The 26,975-nt window shown below is 45.3% G+C and overlaps 1 protein-coding gene across 2 annotated transcripts in view; it reads left to right on the top strand.

Moving 5' to 3' along the window:
• Window positions 1-808: 808 nt before the first annotated feature.
• The window catches only part of MED13L (mediator complex subunit 13L), a 185,967-nt gene continuing 159,800 nt past the window's right edge, over window positions 809-26,975 (top strand). For both annotated transcript variants that reach the window (XM_080628961.1, XM_080628960.1), the window contains exons 1-2: window positions 809-1,673; window positions 22,118-22,355. In XM_080628961.1, coding sequence (XP_080485087.1) covers window positions 1,602-1,673; window positions 22,118-22,355 — 310 coding nt within the window. In that variant the 5' untranslated portion in view covers window positions 809-1,601. The remainder of the gene's footprint in view (window positions 1,674-22,117; window positions 22,356-26,975) is intronic.

Genomic DNA, 26,975 nt, shown 5'->3' with positions numbered 1-26,975 from the left:
GCTGGATTGTTAAAGAATCTTCATCTTTAAGCAGCAAAGTTGGGACTTTTGCTTTGTGTCACCTGCAGGGCATCCTGTCAGCGAGAGGTGCCCGCTCCCACGAGGGGGGCGCGGTGGGCAGAGGAAGCACCGGTTCGGTCCGGTTCCGTCTTTGAACGTGTTTCATATTTACCTTTTCTTTCCTGTCTGTCCCTTCCTCTTCTCCCCACCGGCACTATTGATGGATGAATCTCACTTATTTAACTCCACTATTTTCGAGTTCCTTTCGTTCAACCAACCGCTGCCGGTGTCTGTGCGGCTGTTTCAGCCGATACCGGTGCGGAACTGTCCGCGCTATCGGTGCCGCCGTGTTCCAGGCTCTGTGCGGAACTTGAACTCGACCTTTCAAGGGGCGCTCGGCGGGGCTGCCCCGCGGGTACGTTGTGCAAACCGGCAGGTGCTGCGGGAGCCCGGCCGCGGCGGGGAACGCGGAGAGAGGCGGCGGCGATAGCGGCGGCTGCGGGGGGGGTGCAGGACTGGGACCTGGACAGGGAACGGGACTGAGATAAGGGACCGGGATAGAAGGATTGGGACCAGCCGGGACCAGCCCCGCCCCGCCCCGCCCGGCCCCGCCCCGCGACAGCGCGCGCCCTCCCGCTCCCGCGCGCCCCCAGCGGCCCGGCGGGCGCCGCCGCGGCGGAGGGAGGGGCCATTGGGGAGGGGGAGCCCCAAAGCCGGGCCCCCGCCCTCCGCCTCGCGTCACGTGGTGTGCCGGAGGCCAATGGCGAGGCGAGCTGCGGCTGGCGGCCGCCATTGCTGTCAGAGTGGAGAGAGGCAGAGGCGGGTGTGTGAGGAGCAGCGGGTGAGCGGGGCCGCGGGGCGGGCAGCGCCGGGCGCGGCGGGGCGAGGACGGGCACGGACACCGCTCCCTCCCTGGGCCGGGGCTGCCGCCCGCCGCCCGCAGCGCCGGGAGCCCCGCACGGAGCGTAAACAAGGCAGCGGCGGCAGCAACAGCAACAGCAGCAGCAGCAGGAGGAGGAAAACACCATCCACCCACAGCCAGCGGCGGCAGCAGCGAGGGGCGGCCGGGCGGGGAGGGGAGGGGACGGCCTCCGCCGGCACACGAGACAGCGCCCCCCGCCCGCCGCCGCCGCTACTGCCCGGGGCCGGGACCCTCCCCCGCCCCGCCTGGCCCGTGCCCCGCGGGAGGAGACCCTCCCCTCTCCTTCCCCTCCGCCGTAACGTGTGCCCTGGCCGGGGGGGGGCCAAACCTGGACGCGGAAGGAGGGCCCCAGGCCCCCCCCCCCCGCTCCGTTCTTCTTGCTGAGGCGGCCTGGAGGACCGGAGGAGGCTCGTTCCCCGCTGCGTGCTGAGGGGCTCGGACCGAGACGCCGCCGCTCCTCGCCGGACTGGGCCCGGCGGCGTGAGGAGCCCCCCTCCCGCTGCGCGCCCCCTGCCGGCTGCGCCGCCCCGACCCGCGAGCCCGTACCGGGACCCGCACCCGGAGCGCGGCGGCCGCCCCGTCCGACGGAGGCCCCTTGGAGCGGCTGCGGCTGCACCCCCCGCGCCGCGCCCGTCTGCCCAGACATGCCCCGCTTTGGCGGCCGGGCTCGCCGAGGATCATGACCGCAGCGGCCAACTGGGTGGCGAACGGGGCCAGCCTGGAGGACTGCCACTCCAACCTCTTCTCGCTGGTGAGTGCCCGGGGGGAGGCGGGTTTACCGGCTGCGTGCAGCTGCCGGGGGCTTTATAGCCGGGGCCCGCGGGGCTGCTCCTCCGCTGGCCCCTCCCCCGGCCCGGCTCCCCGTGTTTATTTTCCTCTTTAACGTGGTTCGCCGCTAGTGTGTGCGGGGCTCGGGCTGCTGCGCTCCTCTGAGTCGGGGAGCGCCGCCGGTGTCCCCCCCCGCTGGTGCTGCTTGCTCGTCCGACTGTCTTCCCTGGTAAACAGCATTCTCCCCGCCTCCCCTGGCACTCCGTGCCCTGCCTGCTTTGTGCCTACCCGACTGCGGGGTTTTTCTCTCCTTCCACAATGACAAACGCCATTTCAGCAGCAGTAGACAGTCATGTAGTGTGATTGTCTGTCGGACTTGGGCTCGGGGCTCTCCTGCCTGCACGTCAGTTGTTGTTACAGCGTGGTCTGCTCTTGGCATCGATCGTACTTGGGGGCAAGAGGTAAAAAAAAAACCCCAAAAACCTTTTAATTTTTGATTCTCCGAAGAAAAGCAGTGGTTGGAAGTGTAGCGTGCTGCAGAGCTTGTTTGCATAGATGCTGTCTGCCCATCTTCCTGGTGACTGACAACTTCCTACGCGTATCTTGTGGTTTGATGTTGCAGAAAGTACGGTATCAGTTTTGGCCAGCTATGGAGTTGTGATTTCAAACAAGAAAACAACTTGTTTCTGTGTAAGGGCAGAGTCGTTGGGAGATACTTTGCTTCAGTTTACCTGACACATACAGGGATGTTACCCCTTCAAGCTGGGCAGCAGCTTTGTGAGGGAGAGGACTAGTTGATCATCAAGAGCCTTCTAAGTGCTCTGTGTGCAGGGATAATGCTGGAGGGAAGGAGGGACTTTTGTGGGGCATGGAATGGTACAGGTAGATCAAAAACTTATAGTGCAAGTTTGTGGATAGTGCATGTGGTAGATACCCCCTCCCTGCATCAGGGCTCTGCCAGTGTTGGAGGTGGGAGCATGTGTTGTGTTTTCTGAAACAGAAAGGAAGAGATCTGTTTTTACAGGAGTTCAGAGGAAAAAAAGATACTTAGAGCTTGATCGTTTGCATTTTTAATTGTTTTAAGCTCTTTAACCTTTTATTGTTGTATGTTGGTACATTGCCCTTTTGTTTGGTGTATTTTTAGTCTATGTATGTTTGGGTTTTATTATACCTTTTAAGAATCTGGGACAAGAGCTCAAGTCACTGTTAGGTGCTGGCTTGGAGATTCTTCCTCTTCCATTAGAATAAATGCAGTTCATATTTGACTGTTCATTGAACTGTTACGTTAGATAAAGCTGTATCTGTGCTTTTCTGCCTGATAGCATTTTGTAATAAAGATAAGTTTATAGCAGTGCTGTTTGTGTTGAGGTGCAGGAGTTGTTACAGTGATTATGCTGCTCTTAGTAAGAAAATTAAAGCAGTAAGTGTGAGGGAGACAATTGTCTTTGGCTGTCAGAGCAAGGGAGTGAGTGGCTTGTCCTTTACAGGAAGGTTGTGAAGTCCCCATTTATTAATGCAGAATTGAGTGGTGTGTTCTGGAGAAGTGAAACTCTCCACGTAGTTGCATCTGCGAATCTGTCACTGATAAAAATACTTGTTGGTGTGCAGTGAGCATAAATCATACAGTGAAGTTATTTCATAGCTGTTGTGATCAGAGCTTCTTGTTCTTTGTTCCTACCTTACCAGGGAAGTGTTACCTTGGAACTGGGTGTGTAATATCATTGAAATAAGTTTAGCAAAATTCTTTTGCAAGTGGGTTTAATAATGAGTTTAATGTGCAACCCTTTCATCTCCCATGTAATTTAGTGGGAGGAATCCAGACCTGTAATGTGGTGCTGTGTATGAAACTGTCGTGTTTTGTTGTGTTTTGGCTCTGCTTGCAAAAAAAGGCAACAAAGTAGTTTTTAAATACGACAGGTATGTAAATTATTGGGTGATTTATTTTAGATGATGTTAGTATTTGTGAGGATTTATGTTCCAGTGACACATATTGAGAAAGGAAATAGTGACTGGGAATATGTGGCTAGCACCGCTGACCCTGTAACCTCACGTTGTCATATGCCTCTCAGGATTTATAAAGTGTTAAAGCTACAGTAGTCTGGATTACTAATGAGAGAGGCTGGTGCTGATCATTTACTTTCTCAGTGTAACAAAACCAAAACCTGCACAAACTGAATCAACTGTTGAGGCGAATTCACTCATTCTTTGGGAGTGAGGTGGATCACAAATCTTTTAAACTCTTCTGCTATTAGAAGTTGACAGGTTTTTTATCACAGGCTTTGTTTTGGGTGGGAATCACAAACGTTCTTGCCTGGAGGGTTACAGTTCTGAAGTAGCTATGATCCACTGTGATTCTGTTTGGCTTTGGTTAGATGGTGTTTCCCCCACAACCATTTGTTTTGTTCCAGAAGGAACACTGTCTCCCCACCCCGGAGAAGCAGAGCTCTGCCTGCTGTGTTACTGGATTCACGTTGGTTTAACAGTTCATGACCTGGAGCTTATTTTCCTGCTGACTGTAGGGAGTCTTTAGAGAGATGTCAGGTGCCACTGTTGCCTCTGACTCCTTTTACAGAAAATGCTTCCTAAAAGCACTTTAGCAACCGATCCTCTCTTATCAGTGATGTCCAGAAAGCGTTCTTTGCCTTCCCCTTACCTGGAATACTTAGAGTTCAGTCTGAAGTTAAGGTTTTAAAGTTAGCTTGAAATATCCAGATGCTTAGAAGGATCTTGCTTGCATAGCTATGTTTCGTGGAGTGTCCTTCTGGACTTAGAGATGCAAAGGGCTGTTGCCCGTGTTGTGCATTGCTCAGTACTGCAGTGGGAATCCAGTGCTGTTCCAGAAAATGGGATACTGTCTGTGTGCTCTGTCAGGGGAAGCTGCCACAGGCAGCTCTAAATATAAAGCATCAGTAAGATGTCACCGGGGCTATTTAGGCATTAGGCAGAAGTTCTTCCCTATGAGGGTGTTGAGGCGCTGGCCCAGGGTGCCCAGAGAAGCTGTGGCTGCCCCATCCCTGGCAGTGTTCAAGGCCAGGTTGGACACAGGGGCTTGGAGCAAGCTGCTCCAGTGGAAAGTGTCCCTGCCCGTGGCAGGGGTTGGAGCTGGAGAAGCTTTAAGGTCCCTTCCAGCAGAAACCAGGCTGGGATTCTGTGATTCTACTTTGCATGTTTGTCATCAGAATACAGCTCAGTTACAAACTCGCTTCTACTGGCATGCTCAGCAGGTAACAGGCTTGCTCATTAAAAACACTCTTCTATCTGAAATGGCTACATTTCTAGCACAGCAGTAGAAGCAAGTGTATCCATCCTCACTCTGTCCTTCCGGTAGTCAAAATGTCTGCTGTGGCTTCTGAAAAACAATGTCTGTTGATCAAAACAGTATTTAATAAGCAATTGTGGAGGGGCAGTTTTATTTAAATACTAATTAAGAGCTGTCTAATAACTATTTAGAGACAAAATGTTCTGAGGCAATATGCTTTGTGTTAAAACTTCAGGCCCAGCTGGCAGACAGTCTTCCAATGAATAATCCTGCATCATAGAAGTAGTCTTATTGAAATGAATTGGGCTTTTCCTGTGAGTAAGGGTTAATCATGTGATGGTGAGGGCTTTCTGAAATGTGGAGAAGCTTCCTTCACTGCCTGGCTTAGCTGCTGTGGTGGGAGCAAGGGCACAAGTCAGTCTCTGAAATTGGGATGAAGTTGCATAACGTTTCATATGCTGGAGGTGGAAAAATGAGTACAGCAAAGGGTGTCAGGAATGACCTAAAATTTGGAGTAGCTTGCATGTGGTGAAAGATGAGATACTGTAGGAGTCTTCAGCCTGGGAAAGACACAATTGTGTTCTTGGAGAGTGAGACCTATTTATAGAGGACTTTACAGAAACTGGTGTGGAAGGTGTCGTGAGAACTTGTTTGAATGTGTTCTTACAGAAACCTGCTGCCAGGAAGGTCTGGTTAGTAGAAGTGCTATCTTTGTTCCAGTTCATGTCAAAGGCAAATTTACAAACTCTGAAGGTCACTGCTGCTGTTACTTCTTTCTGTTCACAAACAGGAACAGAAGCTGTTGCCTTCCATCAGTGAGTTTTGTTGCTGTTTTCAGAATGAAGCTGAAAGGAGTCAAGGAGGTTTGAGATGGCATTGGAATTATGTTCCTAAAGGTTTTTCATGGCAGTAGGGAGTGAAGAATGCAGAGGGTGCTGCTGAGGTACCCTTTGGTGTTGCATAATTGTCGGTCAGGGACTTGATAGTAAATGGTTGATTGCCCAACCAAATCCTGAAGTAGTAGTAAATTAACCAGTAGCTGTTCTTGCTTGTTGTATTTTCATAAGCACAGTGCTCTGAGCAGCAGCTGTCACTTTGGCATGCAGGATGTTACATCACTATGTAGTGTAGATATCTTGCTTGTTTGGAATTTTATGTAGGTGTGAATTTACATGTATATGTGTATATATATATGCAAAAAAATGGAATTAACCTCTCAAGTTTTCTGAAAGTCTTTGATCCTTTGGTTGGTATCTTTATTCTCAATTTTCTTAGGTAACGAGATAGTAGTAGGAAAATGACATTAGAAAGCTTGCTCACTTCCTGCTAATAAAAGGTTATTTCGGGTTTTAAATCACTTCATAGTAGGTTTTTTATGATGTCTTGTTGGAGTATTTGACAGTTTAATGCTATCTACTCGGGTGTCAGCCTGAAGAAAATAGACCCAAATTTGCTGAGATGTTGGGCCGGAGCGACACTCAGAGAGCAGGCCCAGCCCTGGGGATCTGTGCTGGGGAACTGACCTTTCTGAAAGCCACACAGAGAAACGGGGTGTGAGGAGTGATGCTCCCAGGCCAGGGCATGCCAAAGAATCCTGGGCTAGCCACTGAGAAACACTGGAGTGATGTTTCCTTCAAATCCCTATGATCTCAATGTACCCATGCAGTGGAGCCATGTGTAATCCTGGGTGACTACCTCTTAAGAATCACAATTTTCACTTGCTGTAATACTATCAAAAAATGCATCTTTCTGGATTTTTCTGCATGGTCATTGTGCAGTATTGACATCATAACCCCGGTTCTCAAACCCCCAGGTTGAATTCATTTTAACTTTCTCCCTGCTTCTGCTTCTGAGAGGACTTGTGAAATTCCTGTGAAAGAGCAAAGCAGGAACTCTTTAATCCTGTATGTGGACCTTTCTTCTTGACAGTGCAATTCTTCTGAGCCCTATTCCTTCTCTGCCTTTTATTTTTCACTCGGCACTGACTGTCAGTTGACTCCAGTGTACACCAGGATCATCAAATTAGAAATCAGTATCTCTTGGGTTTTTTTTCCTAGTTGTTCCTTTGTACCCGTGGAAGGTTACCAGTTGATGTCCACAGTCTTACTGCATTGCTGTTCTGCAAACCCTTTTCCCAAACTTGTCTGTGGGATCCTACAAGTAACCTACTAATAGTGGGTAAATAAGTGGTTGCTCCTCACAGACTGGTGTTGTGAAGGCTGACAAGTGTAGTTTCTTGTTCTTTCAAGTCTGTGTGTGTTCATTTAGTGTTCTTTGTTCTGTAGGTGAGTAGTGCACTTCGTGTAGAGTATCACAGTGGGATTTGGGAGTTGTTGGTGCCGTGGTAGAACAAATCATATGGAAAAAACTACTGTCTAGAAGCAAGCTCTGTTTAGTGTTCTCTTGCCAGTGGCAAAAGTGCACAAGTGTTCTCAACACAAGATCCCAAATCAAATCCAGAAGCTTTGTTTATATGGTGTAGGTATTTACACAGGGGCATCCTTCTTCCTCAGAACAAGCTTTTTATACCACTTTCATTTTAAAGTCTTAAGCATTGCTTTAAAAATAGATTCTCTTTCCCTGAGTTTCCTAACATCAACCGAATTCCAAAGAGAAACCAGCTAATAAAAATATCTTTTGCTCTAACAGACCTATTCATTAGGGACTGTAGTGACAGGACAAGGGGTAACGGGTTGAAACTTAAACAGGGGAAGTTTAGATTGGATCTGAGGAAGAAATTCTTTACTGTGAGGGTGGTGAGGCACTGGAATGGGTTGCCCAGGGAAGTTGTGAATGCTCCATCCTTGGCGGTGTTCAAGGCCAGGTTGGATGAGGCCTTGGGTGCCATGGTTTAGTGTGAGGTGTCCCTGCCCATGGCAGGGGGGTTGGAACTGGATGATCTTAAGGTCCTCTCCAACCCTACCATTCTATGATTCTATAAAATCTTACTAACCCATTGCTTTAGGTTCCCCTTGCACCTAGCAGTGAAGGGATACCACAGGGATAACAGGGCTGTGATACTCAGAGTGACAGCTTGCATCGGCTCCTGCTGGGGCTTCAGCTCCTCACAGGCGCTCTCATTAGCCTGAGCGCTGTACTGTAAAATGATAATGACATCTGAACATAAACCCCTTTGATAGCAGACAGTAAGTTCAACTTTTCACTTTGGGAGGGTTCTTAGTGTTTTACTTGGTGAGGTGATGCCTGGTTCCTGGTTTTTGGTATCTCACAAATGTGAAGGATTTAAGCAGTCTTTCCCTTCGCTTGTGCTATGAATTGGATTCATTTCGGTCAATCCTGCCTTTCCCTACTGCAGTCTGTTAGAAACTGTTAGTTCTCATTGAGTCACGTGTGGCTGAATGCAGTTGCCTGAGCAGAATTGCAGTAGTGTGTATGGAGATGTGACTGGAACTTCTAGTGGCATTCCCTCTTTTGTTTCTTTGAGACAGGACATTTTATTGTGTGTTGCTGTTGGATAAGGTGCCCCTAGGCAATATTTCCATGTACTTGACTAACACAGATGAGCTCAAACATACGCAAAGGCCTTGTCCCTGTACCAGGAATGTGTTTACTCAGCTTAGGAAAGCAGAGAAAAATGGAGAGTCTTCTAAAAATCATTTTTAGCATGAGATATGACAAGTATGTCTGTATCACTTCTTATTAGGCACTTACTCTGCTTTCTTTAGCCAGTGTTGCAGTGTAGTGAACTATTCTTGTATATGAGAAGAAAATAGTAGTTACAGAGGAAAAGGTGTGGTTTTTTTCCTTCTTTCATTTTTATCCATCCCCCTTCACTCTTCATCCATGCCTTGATGCCCCCCAAAAGATTTACAAGCTCGCATTTAAGCCTGGATTGTGGAACTGACCTAGTGAAAAGCTTTTCCCTCCTCCTCTCTCCTTAGCCAGCTCTGTGTGCCCCTTATTCCTCTCTCTCCCCACCAAGTTTTGGCAGCAGCATGGATTGAAGCGAGATCAAAGTGGCTGTGTAACCACAGTCCGTGTCTCGGAGAAGGAAATTTAAAGCTTATTCAGTACAACTTTGATTCATCTTTTAGCTTTAAAGAGCTATGCTGTGGTCAGTGCTTTGTTGTTGCCTCCTCTTATAGCTCCATATTTGCCCATAAAATAAAGTATTTTGTGAGAACAGAGGGTTGAAAACAAAACTGTTCTGTACCTGCTGACCAGGCAGTGGCAACCTTCTGCTTTTTGGTGCTAAAGCATTCATAGCTGACAGTTATGAGGCATGAGTTTCAAAGTGCGGTGGTTTGTTACAGTATAAAACCATTATGTATGTTCTTACTGGACTCTGATTTACTGAAGTTTTCAAGACTAGTCTAGAAACTAGACTTGAAAGTCTGCAATCTCCTAGTGTTAGGATTTTGAGTCTCATTTCATGCATCTCACTCGCACATGGACACTGAAGAGGTCACTGGTGACACACAAGATGGCTTCACTGAGGGCAAATTGTGCCTGAGAATTTGGTGGCCTACTGCAACAGGGCTATGGTCTTGGTGGATAAGGGAAGAGGTAGTGACTCATGTCATCTACCTGGACATCTGCAAGGCATTTAACATGACATCCTTGTCTCTAAACTGGAGAGGCACGGATTTGATGGATGGACCACTTGGATATGGAATTGGCTGGGAGGTCGTGCTCAAAGAGTTGTGATCAGCATCTCCATGGAGATGGAGAGGCCACTGAGATCCTGCAAGGGCTGGAGCAGCTCTGCTCTGGAGCCAGGCTGAGAGAGCTGGGCTGGTTCAGCCTGGAGAAGAGAAGGCTCCTGAAGGGGAGACCTGAGAGCAGCTCCAGTGCCTAAAGGGGCTGCAGGAAACCTGGAGAGGGGCTTGGGACAAGGGCCTGTAGGGGACAGGCCAAGGGGAATGGCTTTGACCTGCCCGAGGGGAGACTGAGATGAGCTCTTAGGCAGAAGCTCTTCCCTGTGAGGGTGCTGAGGCGCTGGCCCAGGGTGCCCAGAGAAGCTGTGGCTGCCCCATCCCTGGCAGTGTTCAAGGCCAGGTTGGACACAGGGGCTTGGAGCAAGCTGCTCCAGTGGAAAGTGTCCCTGCCTGTGGCAGGGGTTGGAACCGAAAGAGCTTTAAGGTCCCTTCCCACCCAAACCAGGCTGGGATTCTGCTTATGTCCACAGTCTTGAACTTGTAGGTGTTCCGGGTGAGTTATAAAATTAATTCCAGGAACACCTTGTAGTGACCTTGTCAAATATTTTTATACAAAACTAATTCCTTTGCTGACAGGACAGGTTACTCGGTTAAATTGCCTTATTCTGACTTCGCTGGGTACGTTTTTAGCCCAGTGTTTCTGGATATTTAATTGTGTGTATATTTTAATAACATTTTATCTTGAGTGCTCTGTGAATTTCCATAATTTCCTTCTGGCAGGAGCTGCTGGATTCTTCTTGCAGGAATTCCTGTAAGAAAGCTGGCAGAATGGCTCTACATGACCAGTCATGTCGTGGATTTATTTACTACTTTCTATATTAAGGAAGATTCATACAAAAGAACCTTCAGGTGGTGGTTTCTGCAAGGGCTGAGGGGGTTTGGCAGCCTTCCTGTGCCGTTTGAGCTGTATTGGATGCCACTGGTCAAGACAATGTTAAAGAGCTAGGGCTGGCCGATGGTACTTGTGCACTGTGACCACCTTCCCAGCTTGGGGTCAGGGATGCGGGCCAGGGCCCCTCTGGGCAGGCAGGGATGGACACATGTGGAAAAGGACAGTGTGAGCCATCGCTGGTATTCACTGAGCAGCTCTGCTTAGATGTGGTGTACAGAAATGTTCTAGTGCTCAGCTCTTCAATGGTTTTGTGTGTAAGGGAAGAAAAGGAACTGCTTTCTTTAACTCAGTGTGCCAAAGTTTACTCGGGTTGTTACTTCCTCCAGCCTGTGCTCTCCCCCCCCTTTCTTTTTCCTGCCCATATGTCAGATTGCTTGGTTTAGGAAGCATCTGATAGTTCATTGTATGACTCTGATGTTTGACATTTCCTTCCTCCTTCAGTTCAAAAACATAAAGATGCTGAAAGCTGAGCAAAGAGAGAGGATTGCGTTGTTTACTGCAGGTTTATTTTCATGTGTTGGATTACTTTGCTGTAAGAGGGGATTTATTTTGCTTTTTTAGTTTGGAAAATGGGCAGTTAGTTCTGCTTCTGTCTTTCCAAAGGGGAATTGTAAACCTCATCATTCACCCTGCCTTAGAACGAGGGAGGAATTCTTTGGATTCTTCAGCTAGCAAGTAGCACATTGCTCTGATTCCTTTTGTGTGCTACCTGAAATTGCAGTGGTAGCTTCAAGTTTGTGATCTGTTCTCAACCAACCACTCTGAAGTTAAAATGTAATTGATTCCCTTTTGTAAAGAAACTGGCTGAAGTGCAGTGGAACTCGGAGGTACGTTTAAGCACGTTCTGTAAAACAGTGTCTGTAGCCTGACCTGCAGGGTAGGTCACTACCTAAACACAGGGTTTGGTAAAATGAAAAGAAGGTCTTCAGTTCTGTCTGTCTTTGATCATGGAGATGGCAGCAAAATTGGACGGGGCTTGGAGCAGACTGCTTTAGTGGAAGGTGTCCTTGCCTGTGGCAGGTGGAACTGGACGAGCTTTCAGGTCCCTTCTACTCAAACCACATGCGTATGTTGTATACAGCTTACAGTGGTGCGCATTCAGTTCTGACACAGGTAAATATAATTGGGCTTCTTCCCTATAAAAACATCCAAACCAATTCAAACCCTGCCATGTCTTGTTTTTAAATGCTTTTGTCTGTCTTGCCTTTATTGGGTGGGTATATTCTCTAAGTACATGGATAGCTCTGGTGTAGTAGCATCATTTGACACCTAGATTCCTATGTATTTGGTACCTGTTTTGTTGTTGAGATTGGCTTTTCCTTCTCCCTTTCTCCTGGTTGGTGGTGAGACTCTAGCATGTCATCTTCCCATTTCGTGTGTCTGTCCTAGTGCACAAGCCAGTAAGTACAAGTGTGTTGCAGTGCCTGCCTGTGGGAGCTGTGCTCTCCTGCTGATCTCAGAGGATGCTGCTGCCATCTTCGGTCCTCATGTTTGTCTTTTGAATATTTTGGACCCCAAAACATCTTCTGATTGTTCTGACTGAGGCTTCCAGTCATGCTTATCGTGTTACCCTTTTACATCTCTGTCTGATGAACCTGGTTATGGCCTTTGCAGTAGGAGAGAGCTGACAAGGCAGGTGCCTGTTTGGAACCACATACTGAGATCTGCTGAATCAGTGAAGGGACTGGAGGTTTGCTAACCAGAGCCATTCACTGAAGGTGGAAGACAGTGATGTGACTCAGAGGTCTTCTCTCAAATTCCTTCTTTTGTTCTTTTTATTTTGTTGTTGTTTTATAATGACTTTTTTTAAGAGTTTCTGGAGTTGGTTGTGAATGACTGTTACTGTTTCATTGATGGATGTTTGCTACTGACTCCAGGCCTGAGAGTTTAGAGGAGCATTGATGCTGCTCTTCATGTGCTCATAAAGATTTCCAAGATGCCAGTATGGTACCTAGATAAAAGACATGGCACGGAACAGAAGTCCATCAGCATGTCCTGTCTCCATCATGGCCAGTGATAGTTTGACCTGCTGGGTTTAGCGACAGCAACCTGTATTACGTGGCATTTTGTACTTGGGCAGTCCCCTAGAGGCTTGTTATAGCCTCTCCTAGCAATGCTGCAGTCTTTTGGGAGAAGAACCCCAAAAGTCTATTGCAAAAGTGCACTCCTCACAGTAAACATTAGCAGTCACCTGGAGAAAGACACAGGAGCTGGTCAAAGCCATAGTAGTAGTCTCCCAGGTGTGCTGGGTTTGGTTGACAGATTTCTTGAACTAGGTAGATATTTAACAGGCAAATTTTGAACTAGTACCCAACTCTATCCTGACACACGGAGTTCAGTTCTCATATTGAGTCTGCATTCTGCACACTTACTTTGATACCTGGAACACTCACCAGCAGCTCTTCTCTAGAGACCCTCATAGTTGCCCTCTTTAGGACTGGACAGTCTTAATCCTTGAGCACATTTTGTCCTATGGGATATATATTTTTGGACTATTCATGTAATGTTTCAATTTTCTCTCCTTTTTGATGTGGTGAAACAGGAGCTGCAGTTGGCGATGCAGGTGAATCCTGATCTCCTAATGATTGCTCTGTCACCTTCTGTTCCTTTGGTAAGAATGGGTTTTGTTTTTGCCAGCCTGTTCTTGTAGTGGACTCTAGGAAGACACAATATGTCAGTGTGTGCCCCTTTTCCTTCCTCCTTTTCCTTCCCTCCTTCTCCTGTGTTTTATTTTAGTCTTTTACTTTGGTATTTAACTTGGAATTGTGTTAATGTTGGGATATATACCAGCAATTTGGAGCCTTTTATCAGATTACTCTTTCTTTTATGCTTGCCAGTCTAAACTTCTTTGTTGGGAGCTGTTGCATCTACCAGAGCTGTTGGAATTGGAGTGTTAATATTTGAGTGCTTTTATATCTTCTACTGGATGATGGTCCTTAGTTGCCACCTCAAATTTCTTCTGAGACTAGTCTGACTTTTGTTTCTTTGAAAGAATCTATTCATCTTCTTGGCTGCCTCCTTTTCCACATAGGTGGAATCACACCGATACCTGGGAGAGGGGAAAAAAGAGCTTCTTTCTGTCAGTACTTTTTACTTTCTAGGCATAGCAACTCATGCTGTTGGTGTGTGGCTTTTAATAATGGTGTATGTGGGCTTTTATTATTGTAGAAGGATCTTGTTTTTCTGGTCCTCACTACTATGATGTAGTATCTCAGATGTCTCCAGGTACACAAGTCCATCAGAAAGATGTCTGATAATAGGATTTTGGTTACAGCTGCATCATTCACTGGCTCTCGTCGAAGATAAAAGATGACAAACAAAAGCCCTGATGCTGTTGCTTGTCGCAAACAGCTCTGAAGTAGCAGCATTTAGATAATGTGTTCCGGGGGTATGAAGTAAGAAGGCAGCATGGTGTGGAGGTGTCCTGGGTTCAGCAGTAGCAGTCAGTTTTTCTCCTTTTTAGTAGCTGTTGCAGCACTGTGTTTTTGACTTTCAGCCTCGGAAAGTTAATTATGGTGCTGATAACGCCAAGGTCGCGGGTTCGTTCCCCGTACGGGCCACCAAAAAAGAACTGTCGTGGTTTAAGCCCCGGCTGTAAATTAGAACCACGCAGTCTACTTCCCCCCCCCACTCCCCAGAGGGATGGGGAGGAGAATCGAAAGAATGTAACTCCCACGGGTTGAGATAAGAACAGTCCAGTAACTCAGGTATAACACAAATCACTACTGCTGCCACCAATAATAATAATGATAAGAGAAATAACAAGGGAAGAAAATATGATACCGCTCGCCGGAAAAGAGCCCGACCGAAAAGAGGACGTGCCCTTCCGGGTAGCTCCCAGTTACATCCCCGGGCATGACGTGCTGTGGTATGGAATACCTCTTTGGCTAGTTTGGGTCAGGCGTCCTGTCCCTGCTTCCTCCCGGCCCCTCCTCCTCCCTGGCAGAGCATGAGACTCACAAAGTCTTTGGTCAGTCTAAACATCAGTTGTTATCAGCTTTGTTCCGAGGCTGAAAGTCAAAAACACAGTGCTGCAACAGCTACTAAAAAGGAGAAAAACTGACTGCTACTGCTGAACCCAGGACAGGAGGGAAGAGATCTATCCAGTAGAAAGCCATTTCGGGCTCACGTGCTGCATGCAGGGTGTGTTCAGTGCTGGATTTATGAGTAAATGAACAACAAGAATCACAAAAAGAAGGTATTTTATTTTAATTCTTCATTTTTACGAGCCTGTTTGTGTCTGTCTGTATCCTTTTTTTCTAGCCACTTGACTGTGTGCTTATCCAGGGAAAGGATTAAAGTCCAACATGTCATTCTGCTGTTCATCAGTTGCGTATTAAGAAAAATGATGCTCAGCTCTGCTGGTCATTCACCTCTGTGGGGCTCTAAGCATGGCACCATTTTCCTGTTGGCCACATGAGGCCAATTTCATTGTTTTTTCCATGCTTGAATTTGGAGTATGACAAAGTTTGAAGAACTTTGTTTATGCAGTCACTGTCTGCCAGTAGCTTGGCCTCAGCTTCACATCAATTTGAAGCTGAGCCACAGCTCTTGGTGCACATTAAGACCTCTCCTCCCTGCCATATGGTTCTTCTCTTCTTAAGGGAAGGGATAAGCCCCGAGGGAAGGGAACACGAACCATTCCCTGCTTATTTGAGATGGCCACGATGAAGAGGGGAATGTTAATGTGTAGTTTTGTAGGTGATCTGATTGCAGGAGTCTGCGCAGGGTTGAGATGATTTAAAAGACCAAAGCAACAAAAAACAACCCAAGAGTTATAGATGTGGGAGTAAAAGATCAAAGAATGGCTGCTTCTTCAGCCCTACCATAGGAAATTGTGCTATCCAAATAGAAACCTTTCTCAGGGTGTAGGAAACATATTTAGCTATGAAGAAAACTTCTTAGTTAAGCAGTCTCCTCTATTCCTCGATGTGTTTCTTGCCTCTCTGTCAATTCACTTGATGGGACTTGGACAGATGTTAGTAAATACTGAATTTTAGTGGGAGCAGGGAACAAGAGCTGTTGTAAACTGTTTGCCTCCCCCATAAGCACATACTGTTACAGAGTATTTCTCGGTCCTCCTGTATTTGTCCTTTTGTCCTTCCTTCCCAGTGAGGTGTATCAAGATGACATAAATTTTATCTGGGGTTTAAATGGCTGGAGTGGAGTGTGAAATGCTATTTTGTTGCTGTGCGAGGACGATGTAGTGAAATGAAACACTGCAACCAAAACAGATGGTGCTAATCTTGAGTCTGTCTGCAAGATCTTATAGCATTTAATTAAAATGGTGGTGTAATTCCCATGACACCTTTAACTACAGTTTAAATTCTTGGACTATGAACTAAGGGCTTTCTTATGCAGATTTCTACTCATGTGAGTAGTCCTTAGTATGAATCTCCAGTGGCTTCGGAATAGCTACTTACTTGAATGAAGCTCTCTAAGATGAGACTATTAAACTGGAAAATGTATTTATGGCATTTACATTTTTTATGTTTGAATTTGAAGCTTAAATTGCAGACCAAAGATACTTGACAACTACAGCATCCTACAGAGAAGCAAACACTCCTACATTACAGAAATCATTTAGACTGCGCCTAACTTCAGAGGCTAGTGAATACAGGTACCCTGGGCAACTTAGTATCTTCCCCTTGGTTTGAAGGGCATATGATGAAAACAGTGTTATACTCTCTTTGGTTAACTGAAACTGGCTTGTGAAAGTATCTGATTTAAGTGATGAGGTGTGGTTGGTTTCTTACATTACTTGCTTCTTTTCCTAAGGGAATTTGAAAAGCTCATGTTTGAAGCGACGCGCAGACCTGAATTTGTCTGAATAGCACCTTTTGGACTATTTTATTATTTTATTTTATTTTATTATTTTATTATTTATTTTATTTATTTATATTTTAATGTTTTTATATCTGGGTTTTGATTTGGCTTGTTTCTGACAGGAGAAGTGAGAAAGATAACTTGACCTGACCAGTGCCATGCTGGAAGTCTTTGAGAAAGGCAGGGCTGGAGCTGAGGGCCTGTGTGATGGATATCTCGGTCTCTGCTCGTAAGACCCTTCAAGCCTTTTCTGTAGATTTGTTACTCTTTTTCAAGTATATCCTTCCTCTCTTGAAAGTAATTCTCTACACTCTGGGGCCTCATTCTGTCTTAGCTTTTCTCACCTTCCTGTACTGCGTGAAGCAGGAAAAATAACATGAGATTATATGATTTTAGGCATTCTTTTAAATATAGAGAAATACAATAATAAATAGCTGCACTTGACACTTGGTGTGGCCCAATACAACAATTTCCTCTAACTGTTGATGTTCTGCCTTTTTCTGGTTCTGCTGTGTCTGTGTTCTTGTTTAATCCCTCCAAGGGAACTTTGTGTATTGAAGTGGATGGAATTACTCAAGTCTTCTGGAGAAGTTCATTTACAATTGCCGTGTTCTTTTCCTATCCAACATATATAGTCCAAAACCATTTGGTGGAGATGAGAAAAAACTACAAGAGGAGGTGGAAGATGTGTTTTGTTTGTGTTCCATCTGCGAGGACTGCAGATGAGGAAGATAGTCACAGTGGCTACACAGCACTAATTATATCTTCAGGCTTGCTGGGTTCATGCCAGAATCGAGTTGTGCGGTGTGAAGTGTTGCTGGGGAATTGTGATTTTTAGCATCCTAAACTCTGCCAAGTTGAATGGAGCGCTATGAGGTCAGCATAAGACCCTTTCTGCCTGTCTAATACTCTGTTTTTTAAGCCTGAGGAGAAGGAAAGAATCAGAGCTTATAGTGTTTTCTCTCCTAGGAATTCACAGTTCTGGATGTTGTCCTGGAGTTAAACTGGTTACAGCCCTCAGCTGTTGTGGCTGCATGTGAAGGTGTCTGTATTTAGGGCACCAGATTAAGGGTTGTAAAAGAAAGTGCTAATTTGCTTTCTGTGTCTCTTCTTGCATGTGTGCATTGGTTTGAATACTCAAAGTTTGTTTCTCTGCAGAGTGTAATTGTGTTAAGACCCAGGAGGAGAGAACCCTGTGTCGGAGCTCCTCCTTGAAGGGCTGTGTATGACATTCTGTGGCCATGTTTTTGAACGAAAGCATTGCCCTGGGGGTGTTTTCCCACTGATGACTATTTCTTAGGTGTGTCTTGGATGGTTTTGGATGCCTACGTGGAATTTTGGGTTTGAACGTACTCTTCTACTCTGATGACTGCTTTTGGATACATCAGAAATGGATCTTAATGTGTCTTGGGAATTTTACTATCCAAAGTTGAACGTTAGTAAAGATTTTGGGTATTACTGTTAGCCACAGAGGTCTGATTTCTCTGTTTCCTTTCAGGCTTGGCCCAGTGGATTTAGAACAGGCAACCTACAAATAATTTATTCTGTGCTCCAATTACAGTTAACTGGATTTAGAAAAAAGTACTTTTAGAAAGTCCCTCTTATATGGAAAGTTGAACTCTTCACAGCATAGTCCTCCAAAACATACGTTTCCTATAAACCAAAGCAAGAATCTTTTGCTTAATCACAGAATCACTGAATCATAGAATAGTTTGGGTTGGAAGGGACCTTAAAGCTCATCCAGTTCCAAGCCCTGTCCGACCTGGCCTTGAACATGGCCAGGAATGGGATGGCCATGGCTTCTCTGGGCATCCTGTTTGAGGGCCTCAGCACTCACAGTATTAATGTACGGTTTACTAACATTGTTGTTTAATTCTAAGTATTTGTAAATTCCTTTTTTTTTGTCAGGCTTTTTGGTGTTAAGAAATTGTAGCAACCACAATAAGCCAAGACTATGCATATGGGAAACGATGCAAGGGACACAGTAGATTACATCACCTGGCAAGAGGATTGCTTTGTTCTGCATTCATTTCTAAGCAGTTGTGAGTAAGCCAGCCTGTTTACGGTGTTGTCCTGGGATTGGCAATGTTGGTTTCTATCTCAGTGAGCATTTCAGGCTGCTTTAGAACCAGTAGCCTTACTAAAAGGAGCAGCTCTGCCCTCCCTGACCTGCTTTGCTGTTCCCTGTCCTACTGGTGCAAGCATCTCTGCGGCTGTTTAATGAATGAGGCTTGGGGACTGATGTGAGAAGAGGAAATAAGCCTGTTTTGTATTAGCCTTCTGATGTCCAGTCAGTTAATCTCAGTCTGAATCTGTACAAACAGCAGCACTCCTGCTGAGTGGGAGCACTGGTTATGGCAGGAGTGAGCGATGGAAGGAAGGCAGGCCGGTCCAGGACTACTGTTGGCACCGGTGCTCGCCTGTGTTGGTTTGAAGTGTACATAGTGTACACTAACAACAGTCTGTGTGCAGTTTAATGTTCTGTTTTATCTGATGGGAGCTGTCACTGAAAGGGAAGATCCCACTCACTGCTCTGAGCTGTGTGTTCTCTCTCCAGCTCTTCCGCCTGCAGTGGTGAGTACGTGGCTGCAGGGGAAGCTGTCAGTGGGCTGATCTGATAAACACTTTCCTTTTTGTTTCTCATCTTTCACTTGGTGAACTGATTGATTCACCTGATGATTGCCTGATCACTAGATGTGATGTTGGACTGGGAGATGGGGATGCATGGCTGGGAATGCGGAAGAGGCTCCTGCTTTGGTAGCAGCTTGTGTTCACTGCTGATTGAGCATAAATGAAACCGATTTTTAGGTCTTCAGTACAGTCAGCAGAACCACAGGCTGTGGCTGTCCTGCCTGTAAAAACCCTGCTATAGATTAAGGCCTTTTAAAACTACTGATGGTTAAATCAGTGGATTTAAAAATAATCCATGTGGATGTGGATAGTTTCCCTATAGTGTGTTAAATACTTTACATGAAGCATCTGTAGAGGCCTCATATATATGTAAGTGTTCCTGGTGCACAAATGTGTACTACTTCTGGACTCAGATCTTCTGAATTCAGTTTTAACATGAGGACTACATTGAGAAGTTCTAAGGGATTAGTATTGTTGCTTATCTATTAAATGTTTAAGCAGAAGCAGATGTAGAATCCCAGCCTGGTTTGGATTGAAAGGGCCCTTAAAACTCATCCAGTTCTAACCGCTGCCACGAGCAGAGACACCTTCCACTAGAGCAGCTTGTTCCAAGCCCTCGTGTTCAGCCTGGCTTTGAACACTGCCAGGGATGGGGCATACAAGTGCACTGAGCCATATCTCTGCAACTTTGACTGGGAAATGATGTGAGAGATCTAATTTTATCATGCTACTAAGTCCAAAATCCCCAGCACTTGTCTCACCTTTGTGTTGGGAGTCGCTTTCTGGGTGGGTGCTCACTGGTGATCCAGGTTAGCTCTGGTAGCTTGTCATTCCTCACAGACTGGAATTAGACACTCCAGAAGTTCATTAGTGTAGAATTAAATTGGATGCATCTCTGATGATTTCCCTGTGCTCTTCTTGACTATATTTCATCCATAATATGGATGGGATGTTACAGAAAGCTGCAAGAGTTTGTTTGCTGTCTGAGACAGCTGATCTCTAGCTGTTGCTGTGTTGATCAAGTTGAGTAACCCTTTTTGTTCCATTGGGTTTTTTGGTTTTGTCTTTGTCATCTTCCTGTCCCACATGGAGGCTTACCAGATGTTCCTAGTTGATTATGACATAAACATGTAACATGATTTTATTCCTAGGTTGCCTGTGCTGACACTGATCTCTGGTGTTTCATTATACTATCTCAGAAACTCTGCACGTTTCTTTCCCAAGCTATAGACATAGAAGCCTGTAGAACAGATGTACATGTTTTGAAAGAGCATGTGTAAGTACTTTCTCCTAGAGCATGATGTACTGTGTGAGGTATTCCAGCACCCTGCAGCACCCTTTCCCTGTAGAGCTCAACTACTGTATTCCTGTGTGCCCAGTGAGGCCTCTTCAGAGGTCAGGTAAATAGGGAATCTGGATAATCAGTCTTTGGGCCATAGGCACAGGAACACTGGTCATGGCCAGAACCCTGCTGTGCTGGGCAATATACAGGCAGAGTGAGGTGAAACTGTTTTAGGGGATATATTTATAGGATCAAACAAATACAGGTATATTTTGCTTGTGCTGTTGGTGTGTTGAATGTCACCTTTAGCTCCTCAGCAGTGAAGCAGCTAGCTCTTGAACAGCCTGCTGCCAGTTACTGTGATGAAGGAAAGTAGATTGTAGAGTTTAAACTTCTAAATGAATCCAGTTAGCGGACTTGAAAAGGGAGATCCTTCTGTATGTGACACATAGGGTGTGTTTTGGAAAAGCAGTGACAGCCAGTCGGTTAAATGTCCTTGTGCAGATGATGCAGATGGGAGGAATATGTGATGCTAGTCTCTTACTTTCTTTAGGAGTAAAAACGCACTCTTTCGTGGTGGTACTGCGTGATTTTTGCATGTTGTTGCTGTGGACCAGCTGGCTTTTCCACATTAGAGCTGAGCACACTGGCTATTGCTGAGCAGCAAAGTGAGGGTGTGAATACTGTAAATGAAGCAGTAGAGGGAATAACAGGAGCGAGAACACGGTAACAAGGGTTAGAAACCAGAATACAAGCCCAGTGTGAACACAGACTATAGACATACTGCTTTCTGTATCTGATAATGATACTCACACTAGCTAGACTAAAAGTCACCCTCGTCTTCCCCCTTGTCCCTAGGGTAGGCTTCGAGAGCTGGTGGAGGGTGATGAGGGTGAACTGGGAGTGGAGTTAAAGCTGGAGGGAAAACCAGGCAGGGGATACGAGAGAGGGGGGCAAGGAAGAGTGTGATGGGCTGGTAATGGAAATAGATGAAAAGGCAGCAGTCTGGGCATCATGGAGAAGAAGGGAAATGGGATGTGACAGCTGTGAGTATCTGCCATTAAAGGTGAAAAGCAACAAAATAAATTGGAACCATTGCTGCCCTGGTTGTAGCTGCAGCTCTTTCGTGGGTTCAGTACTTCATCAGCTTGTTCCTGGCAATTGCTTAGTTCCACTGCACCTACGCTCCTTCAGGTTTTGCAGCCTGTGTAGAAGAAAATCGTTCCCAAATATCTGAGTAGCCATTTTCCTGTTCTTATTCCTTGATGGTTAATAAGAGAATTGTGTCTGCTTGAGAGACAGGAAACAGCAACGTTCCTTATTCTGCTTTAGTTCATTTGAGTAAAATAAAAAGCGTGTCTGGTAAACCTAACAGGACAGTGTGGAACTGGATTTCACCATTTGCACCAAATCGCTTGTTTTCTGACGTCCCATAGTACTGTTTGTGATGTTCAAGTGGTCAACTTTTAGCCTGATGCTGCACTCACCTGATCGCCAAACAGCACACAGGGAATGGGCCTTACTCCCTCTCTCTGTTGGCTTGTTTGTGTTGTTCCTTCTAATTTGTAAGATCCTAGTAAGATAACAGTAAGATCAGAAATGAATGAATCTGCTGGAAATGAGTCAAATTGGGGTAAAATACCTAAATGCAGGGGTAAGGCAGGTTTGTTCTAACATTTTTATTCCCTGGGGGTGGGGGGGAAGAGGGAAATATGGGAATAGGAGCTCTTGGGAACTGGGAGAATAGGGAAAAGGAGTAACTTTGACTGCTTAGAGCTCAATTCTAGGAATTAAACAATGAAAATGAAACAAATCTGTACAATGAGTACAACTCAAGGTGCTTTTTTTCTCCCCACAGGCTGAACTCACAGGCATCAAATGGCGTAGGTACAACTTTGAAGGTCATGGGGACTGTGGCCCTATCATTTCAGCCCCAGCACAGGATGATCCAATTCTGCTCAGCTTCATCCGCTGCTTGCAGGCCAACTTGCTCTGTGTGTGGCGCCGGGACGTCAAACCGGATTGTAAGGAGCTATGGATATTCTGGTGGGGAGATGAACCCAATCTTGTGGATGTGATACATCGTGAACTGCACAGTAAGTTACTGTCTTTGTTTCTTGATTTGTTCCTATTTTTTCCCATTGAGAAAGGAACTTCGTCATTAAAGGCTGTAACTTGCTACCATGTGTGATTTTGTTACAGTTTCTCTTTTAAGACCTAAAGGGGAAAAACCAGATTGTAAATTGACTGTTGCAAGTGATCTGCAGATAAAGTGCAAAATGAAATGTGAAATGAACTTAGAGCTGTATCTGACATCATGACTTAGGTTTTTGTGAAGTCTCAGATGTGCTGTAAAAATCAGAGTAAATTCTAGTTCAAAGGATGATAACAATCAATGGATTCTGGCATAAGGTAGTAGTTGATGGAATAAAACCCCTCTGCTGCAGAGTCAGGTAAAGCCAGCAGCACCACAGGTACATCTGCAAGGCTGGAACTTGCCATGCTGGTATTGCTACGGGATTTGAGGGTAAGTTCAGGCAAGTTACAACAATTGAATGTAATAAAAGAAAGGAAGGAAGCGGAAGGTGGTACAAAGGTGTGGCAATGACAGGTTTATGTGATTCCAGGTTTTACACAACTTGGATTGTCCTCGGTGTCTCCGGAGTATGTAGCCTTAGAATGAAACAAAACTAACTGTGTTTGTTGTGATCCTTTTTGGATTCGACTGTGTCCATTATATATTAACTTATTTTCACTGGTGTATTGTTGCTGGGAGTAGACTATTTGTCTATAGTGTTGCTATATTAAACTGCGTGAATTTTACCCCTGTTTTACCTTTTGTGTCCTGGGTAAAAGCAACTACAATTTGCTGATCTTGGAGTAACAATAATAGTAACTAATACCTCCATCCAAACCAGTAGTAAGGATCAGTTCCTTGGGTTTTGCAATAAGTTTTCATCCTGGTAGTCTTTAGGCCTACTGGCTACTTGTGGTAAATGTGCATTCCAGTTCAGAGATACAGAATATTGTATTTGCCAGATGTGCTTGAGCTATCCTTTACCTCTCCACCTCTACCCCACACAGTTTTGCTCCTGGGTTATGGTGTGTTCATTTGCTTGGCTGTTATTCTGTTCTGATCACCTACGGACTTCATACTTCATGAATAGCAGATTGTTTATTTGGTAATGCACCCTGTGAAATCACAGATCTGCAACACTCTGTATCTTGAGGCGTATTTCGTGCAGGTAGCTCTGTGATCATGTATAATTAAAGAGATGGCTCAGAAGTGCTGCACCAAACCATTCCACTGACATCCATTTTTTATGAGGCACCTGTTTTGAATGAAGACATGGGTAATATTTCTACTTACCCAGCAAGGCTTTAATAACATGTGCTTTCCTCTTTGTGAAGGAGAGTTTTATTTAATATTTCAAATGCAGTATATGGGACGTAAGTGTCTTTTTATTTGAGGGGAGTTGCAGGTGCTAGCTGTTTTCTGTTGGAAATTGATACGGCTTGTTTATATCTAATGTCTTGGTTACAACAATATGACGCTGCTTCCAGTGGTAATGGTAGGGTGAAGCATTTAAATGTCTGGATAGCTGAACCTGCCTGAGTGTAGCATGGGACAGAGTATAGCAAGTGGAGAGTAGCGGCACTTAGATGCCATTTCCTTATTGTCCAATATTTTATGAAGCATTGGGGGCTGGAGCCTTCAGTACAGTAACTTTCAGTGGAATTAAATCTGAAAGCACTGTTTTGCAAGTGTCAATAGCAGCAGTATCACAAGAGTAGAAAACACTGAGCATGGTGTGTGTCACAGCACTATGCTGCAGCCAGCTGTACTGGAGGGATACATTTACCCTGGTACAATGGCAGTGTCACCGAGTGATCCCTGTGTGCAGTGCTCCCTCAAATTAAACCTGTCTGGGAGGAAAAGATTGTACAGAGGGATGTGATGAGACATAAAGTTGAGTTTGGAGGTGGAGAAAGGAGGACAACATATAACACCTTAAAGGGAATGAAGTCCATAGTAATTGAAAGCAGAAATATGCTCTTGCTAAGTGTCAGGACCCTACAGAAATTTGGGAAGTCCTCTCCCTTTCTGTTCCCTTCCACTGAAGGGTTTGGAATTCTTTTGGAATGGGTGTAAATCCCATGATGATAGGTTTTCTTGCTCTATATTAAAAGCACATTGGAGCGTTTGTAGTGACTTCTCAGATAATAGTTCAAAGAGGTGTAAATTGTTAGTGTTATAAATTTCACTGCTGATAGGGCTGCCTTGCTCTCTTCTTTTAGAGTTCAAATGTCAATATTGACAAAGTATTGAACATCAAATTCAGCCAGAATTGAGACATTTATGTGCATTGATTCCTTGAAATACAACAAAGGACGTGGTGTTCAAGGCTTCATGCAGCAACAAGGCAAAAGAAGGTTGTTTTGCGTTGTATTGTATAAGCAAACCACAGGACTGAAATGTTTGGTAGCTGAAATTAGTTTTGTGAGTGCTCCTAGAAATAGAGGGGAGTTTGCATGTGGGCACAGATACGTACTGAAGCATTAGTAACTTACTGTCTCCCAAGCCACCATAGTGGGTATGGTTTGATATACCCTGGTCATGAAATCAGCTGCATGGGCTGAAAGTCTTGTTTGTAGGAGTTGGTTTATTACTGTGGTCAGTAGCTTATAGTTCAATGGCCAGAGCTTTGGGTTTGTGTTTGTACTTGGAGTTAGGAGCACAAATCCCAGAATTCTGGCATTACAAATCCAAGTGGGAGACTCGAGTCTATCTGAAACGTTTCCAGCTTGGTAGATCCTATCTCTGGAGATGTATGAGCTTCAGGAAATAACGGCTGTGGATAAGATCGTGACTTTGCACCAAAGTGAAGTTGCTCACAGTGGTTTGGATTTCTCTTTTCCTGCCTAGGACTTGGGCTTTAAAAGTGAATTTTTCATTAGGCTAATAAATATTTAGTGGCAGTTTAAATACAAGTCTTGATCTTTCATGCATTCAAGTCTAAATGAGAATTATTGCTTTTTCTGACTAACAGTCACTCAAATACTGTTTTATGACATCTAGTACTGCCATTGAACAAAGTACAAACCGAGCCTTTTCCTTCAGAAACACTACTTAGTTTTGCCTGGGAGCTGTGTGGGTTGCCTTATCTGAGAACATTCAAGATAGATGCCTTTGGAAACACCAGTCTGCCTTTAATAAAAGAATTGCAAACAGTCATAGGGAAAACAACTCAGTGGTTATAAACAGGAGGTAGTAGGAACTGTTGTTTATGTAGTAGCTTTCCAAAACTGTGTAGATAATTAAGTGCTGTCATGGGAGGTTAAGTAAACCCGGTTATTTGCAGCACAGCTACAGCTCAGTTATACGCAGTCAGATCAGCTGGATGGCTGTGGCTTTCATAGGGGGGTCTCTTGCACATGCTCCAATAGTTCTTCTTCCTGCCAGCCTCAGCTGCTGTGTGCTGGGTTTTATTCTGATTGGATTTTAGATGGGCAGAAAGATGGAAGTTCTGTCCTCTGTCCCAGGTGAAATAACCCAACTGCTACGGGAGAAAATCCCAGCTGAGTGGAGTGGTTTAAGGAGTTGGACAAAGTTGGGAGTGTTTTAGTTTGTTTTCTCAAGGGTAAATGCTATTTAATGACATGACTGCCTGAAGAGGCTTGATAAGTGTTCCAGCTGCTATACCCTTCCCCCTTAAAATAGGGTTTTGTAAATTCTCCAGACAAAATGTTGTGGAGGGGAGGTCATATCTTCCTGTTGGCAGGTTTTTTGACAGGGAAGCTGTAGATTTTGCAAGTTGCAGTGATCTCATTTGCATTTGGTGGCCAGATACCATCTGGAGAAGCACAGGGAATTTATACTTGACTCCTGGGGACTTTTCTCCCCTCCCACCCCCTGCCTTGCACCCCAAGCATTCCAGGCAGGTTAGCAGCAGGTGATGCCTGTTCCTGAGTTGCCTTCTTTGCTTTTGCAAAGAATCCTCACGTCTGACACTTTAAACAACCTTTTTGCCTGACAGTTTTGTCTATGAACTTGTAATCTGCTTATTGAGTTTATGGCAATATTCAGCTGCTTTGCATCTGTGGTACAGAACACTCGAATTACTAGGAATAATGCAGGGATTATGATTTGTACTGCAACTGGGAATAGAGTTTTTGGTGACTGCAAGCATGACCATGGAGGTGGACTCTGGAAGACTGAAGGAGTATCAGCAGTGTCTTTAAAATGAGTAAGGCTTTGGGTGTACAAGGATGCAGTTGGTGCTGAGGCGCTGGCACAGGATGCCCAGAGAAGCTGTGGCTGCCCCATCCCTGGCAGTGTTCAAGGCCAGGTTGGACACAGGGGCTTGGAGCAAGCTGCTCCAATGGAAGGTGTCCCTGCCCGTGGCAGGGGTTGGAACTGGATGAACTTTAAGGTCTCTTCCAATCCAAACCAGTCTGTGAATCTATAATGCTATAACTTAACTGCTTGTTTGTCTGAAATCACTGATTCTGGTTGGTATTTGAGATTGCCATCACATGTGCTCCTCTGAAGCTATAAGGACAAGACAAATGAATATGAGGAACTTTGGGCATCCGTGAGGAAGCCCAGATACCCATGTGTGCCCTCCAGCCGTTGGTGCTGGCCTAAGTAATGAGTGGCAGGATATGAAACCCCTGTATTGTGACAGGCGCTTCATCATATGGTTTGAAAATAG

This window comes from Psittacula echo (genome assembly GCF_963264785.1).
Source record: "Psittacula echo genome assembly, chromosome: 13".
In the NCBI taxonomy this organism is placed as follows: Eukaryota; Metazoa; Chordata; class Aves; order Psittaciformes; family Psittacidae; genus Psittacula; species Psittacula echo.
Note: the sequence above shows the minus strand (reverse complement) of the source record. Positions and strands in the feature narration are given on the sequence as shown.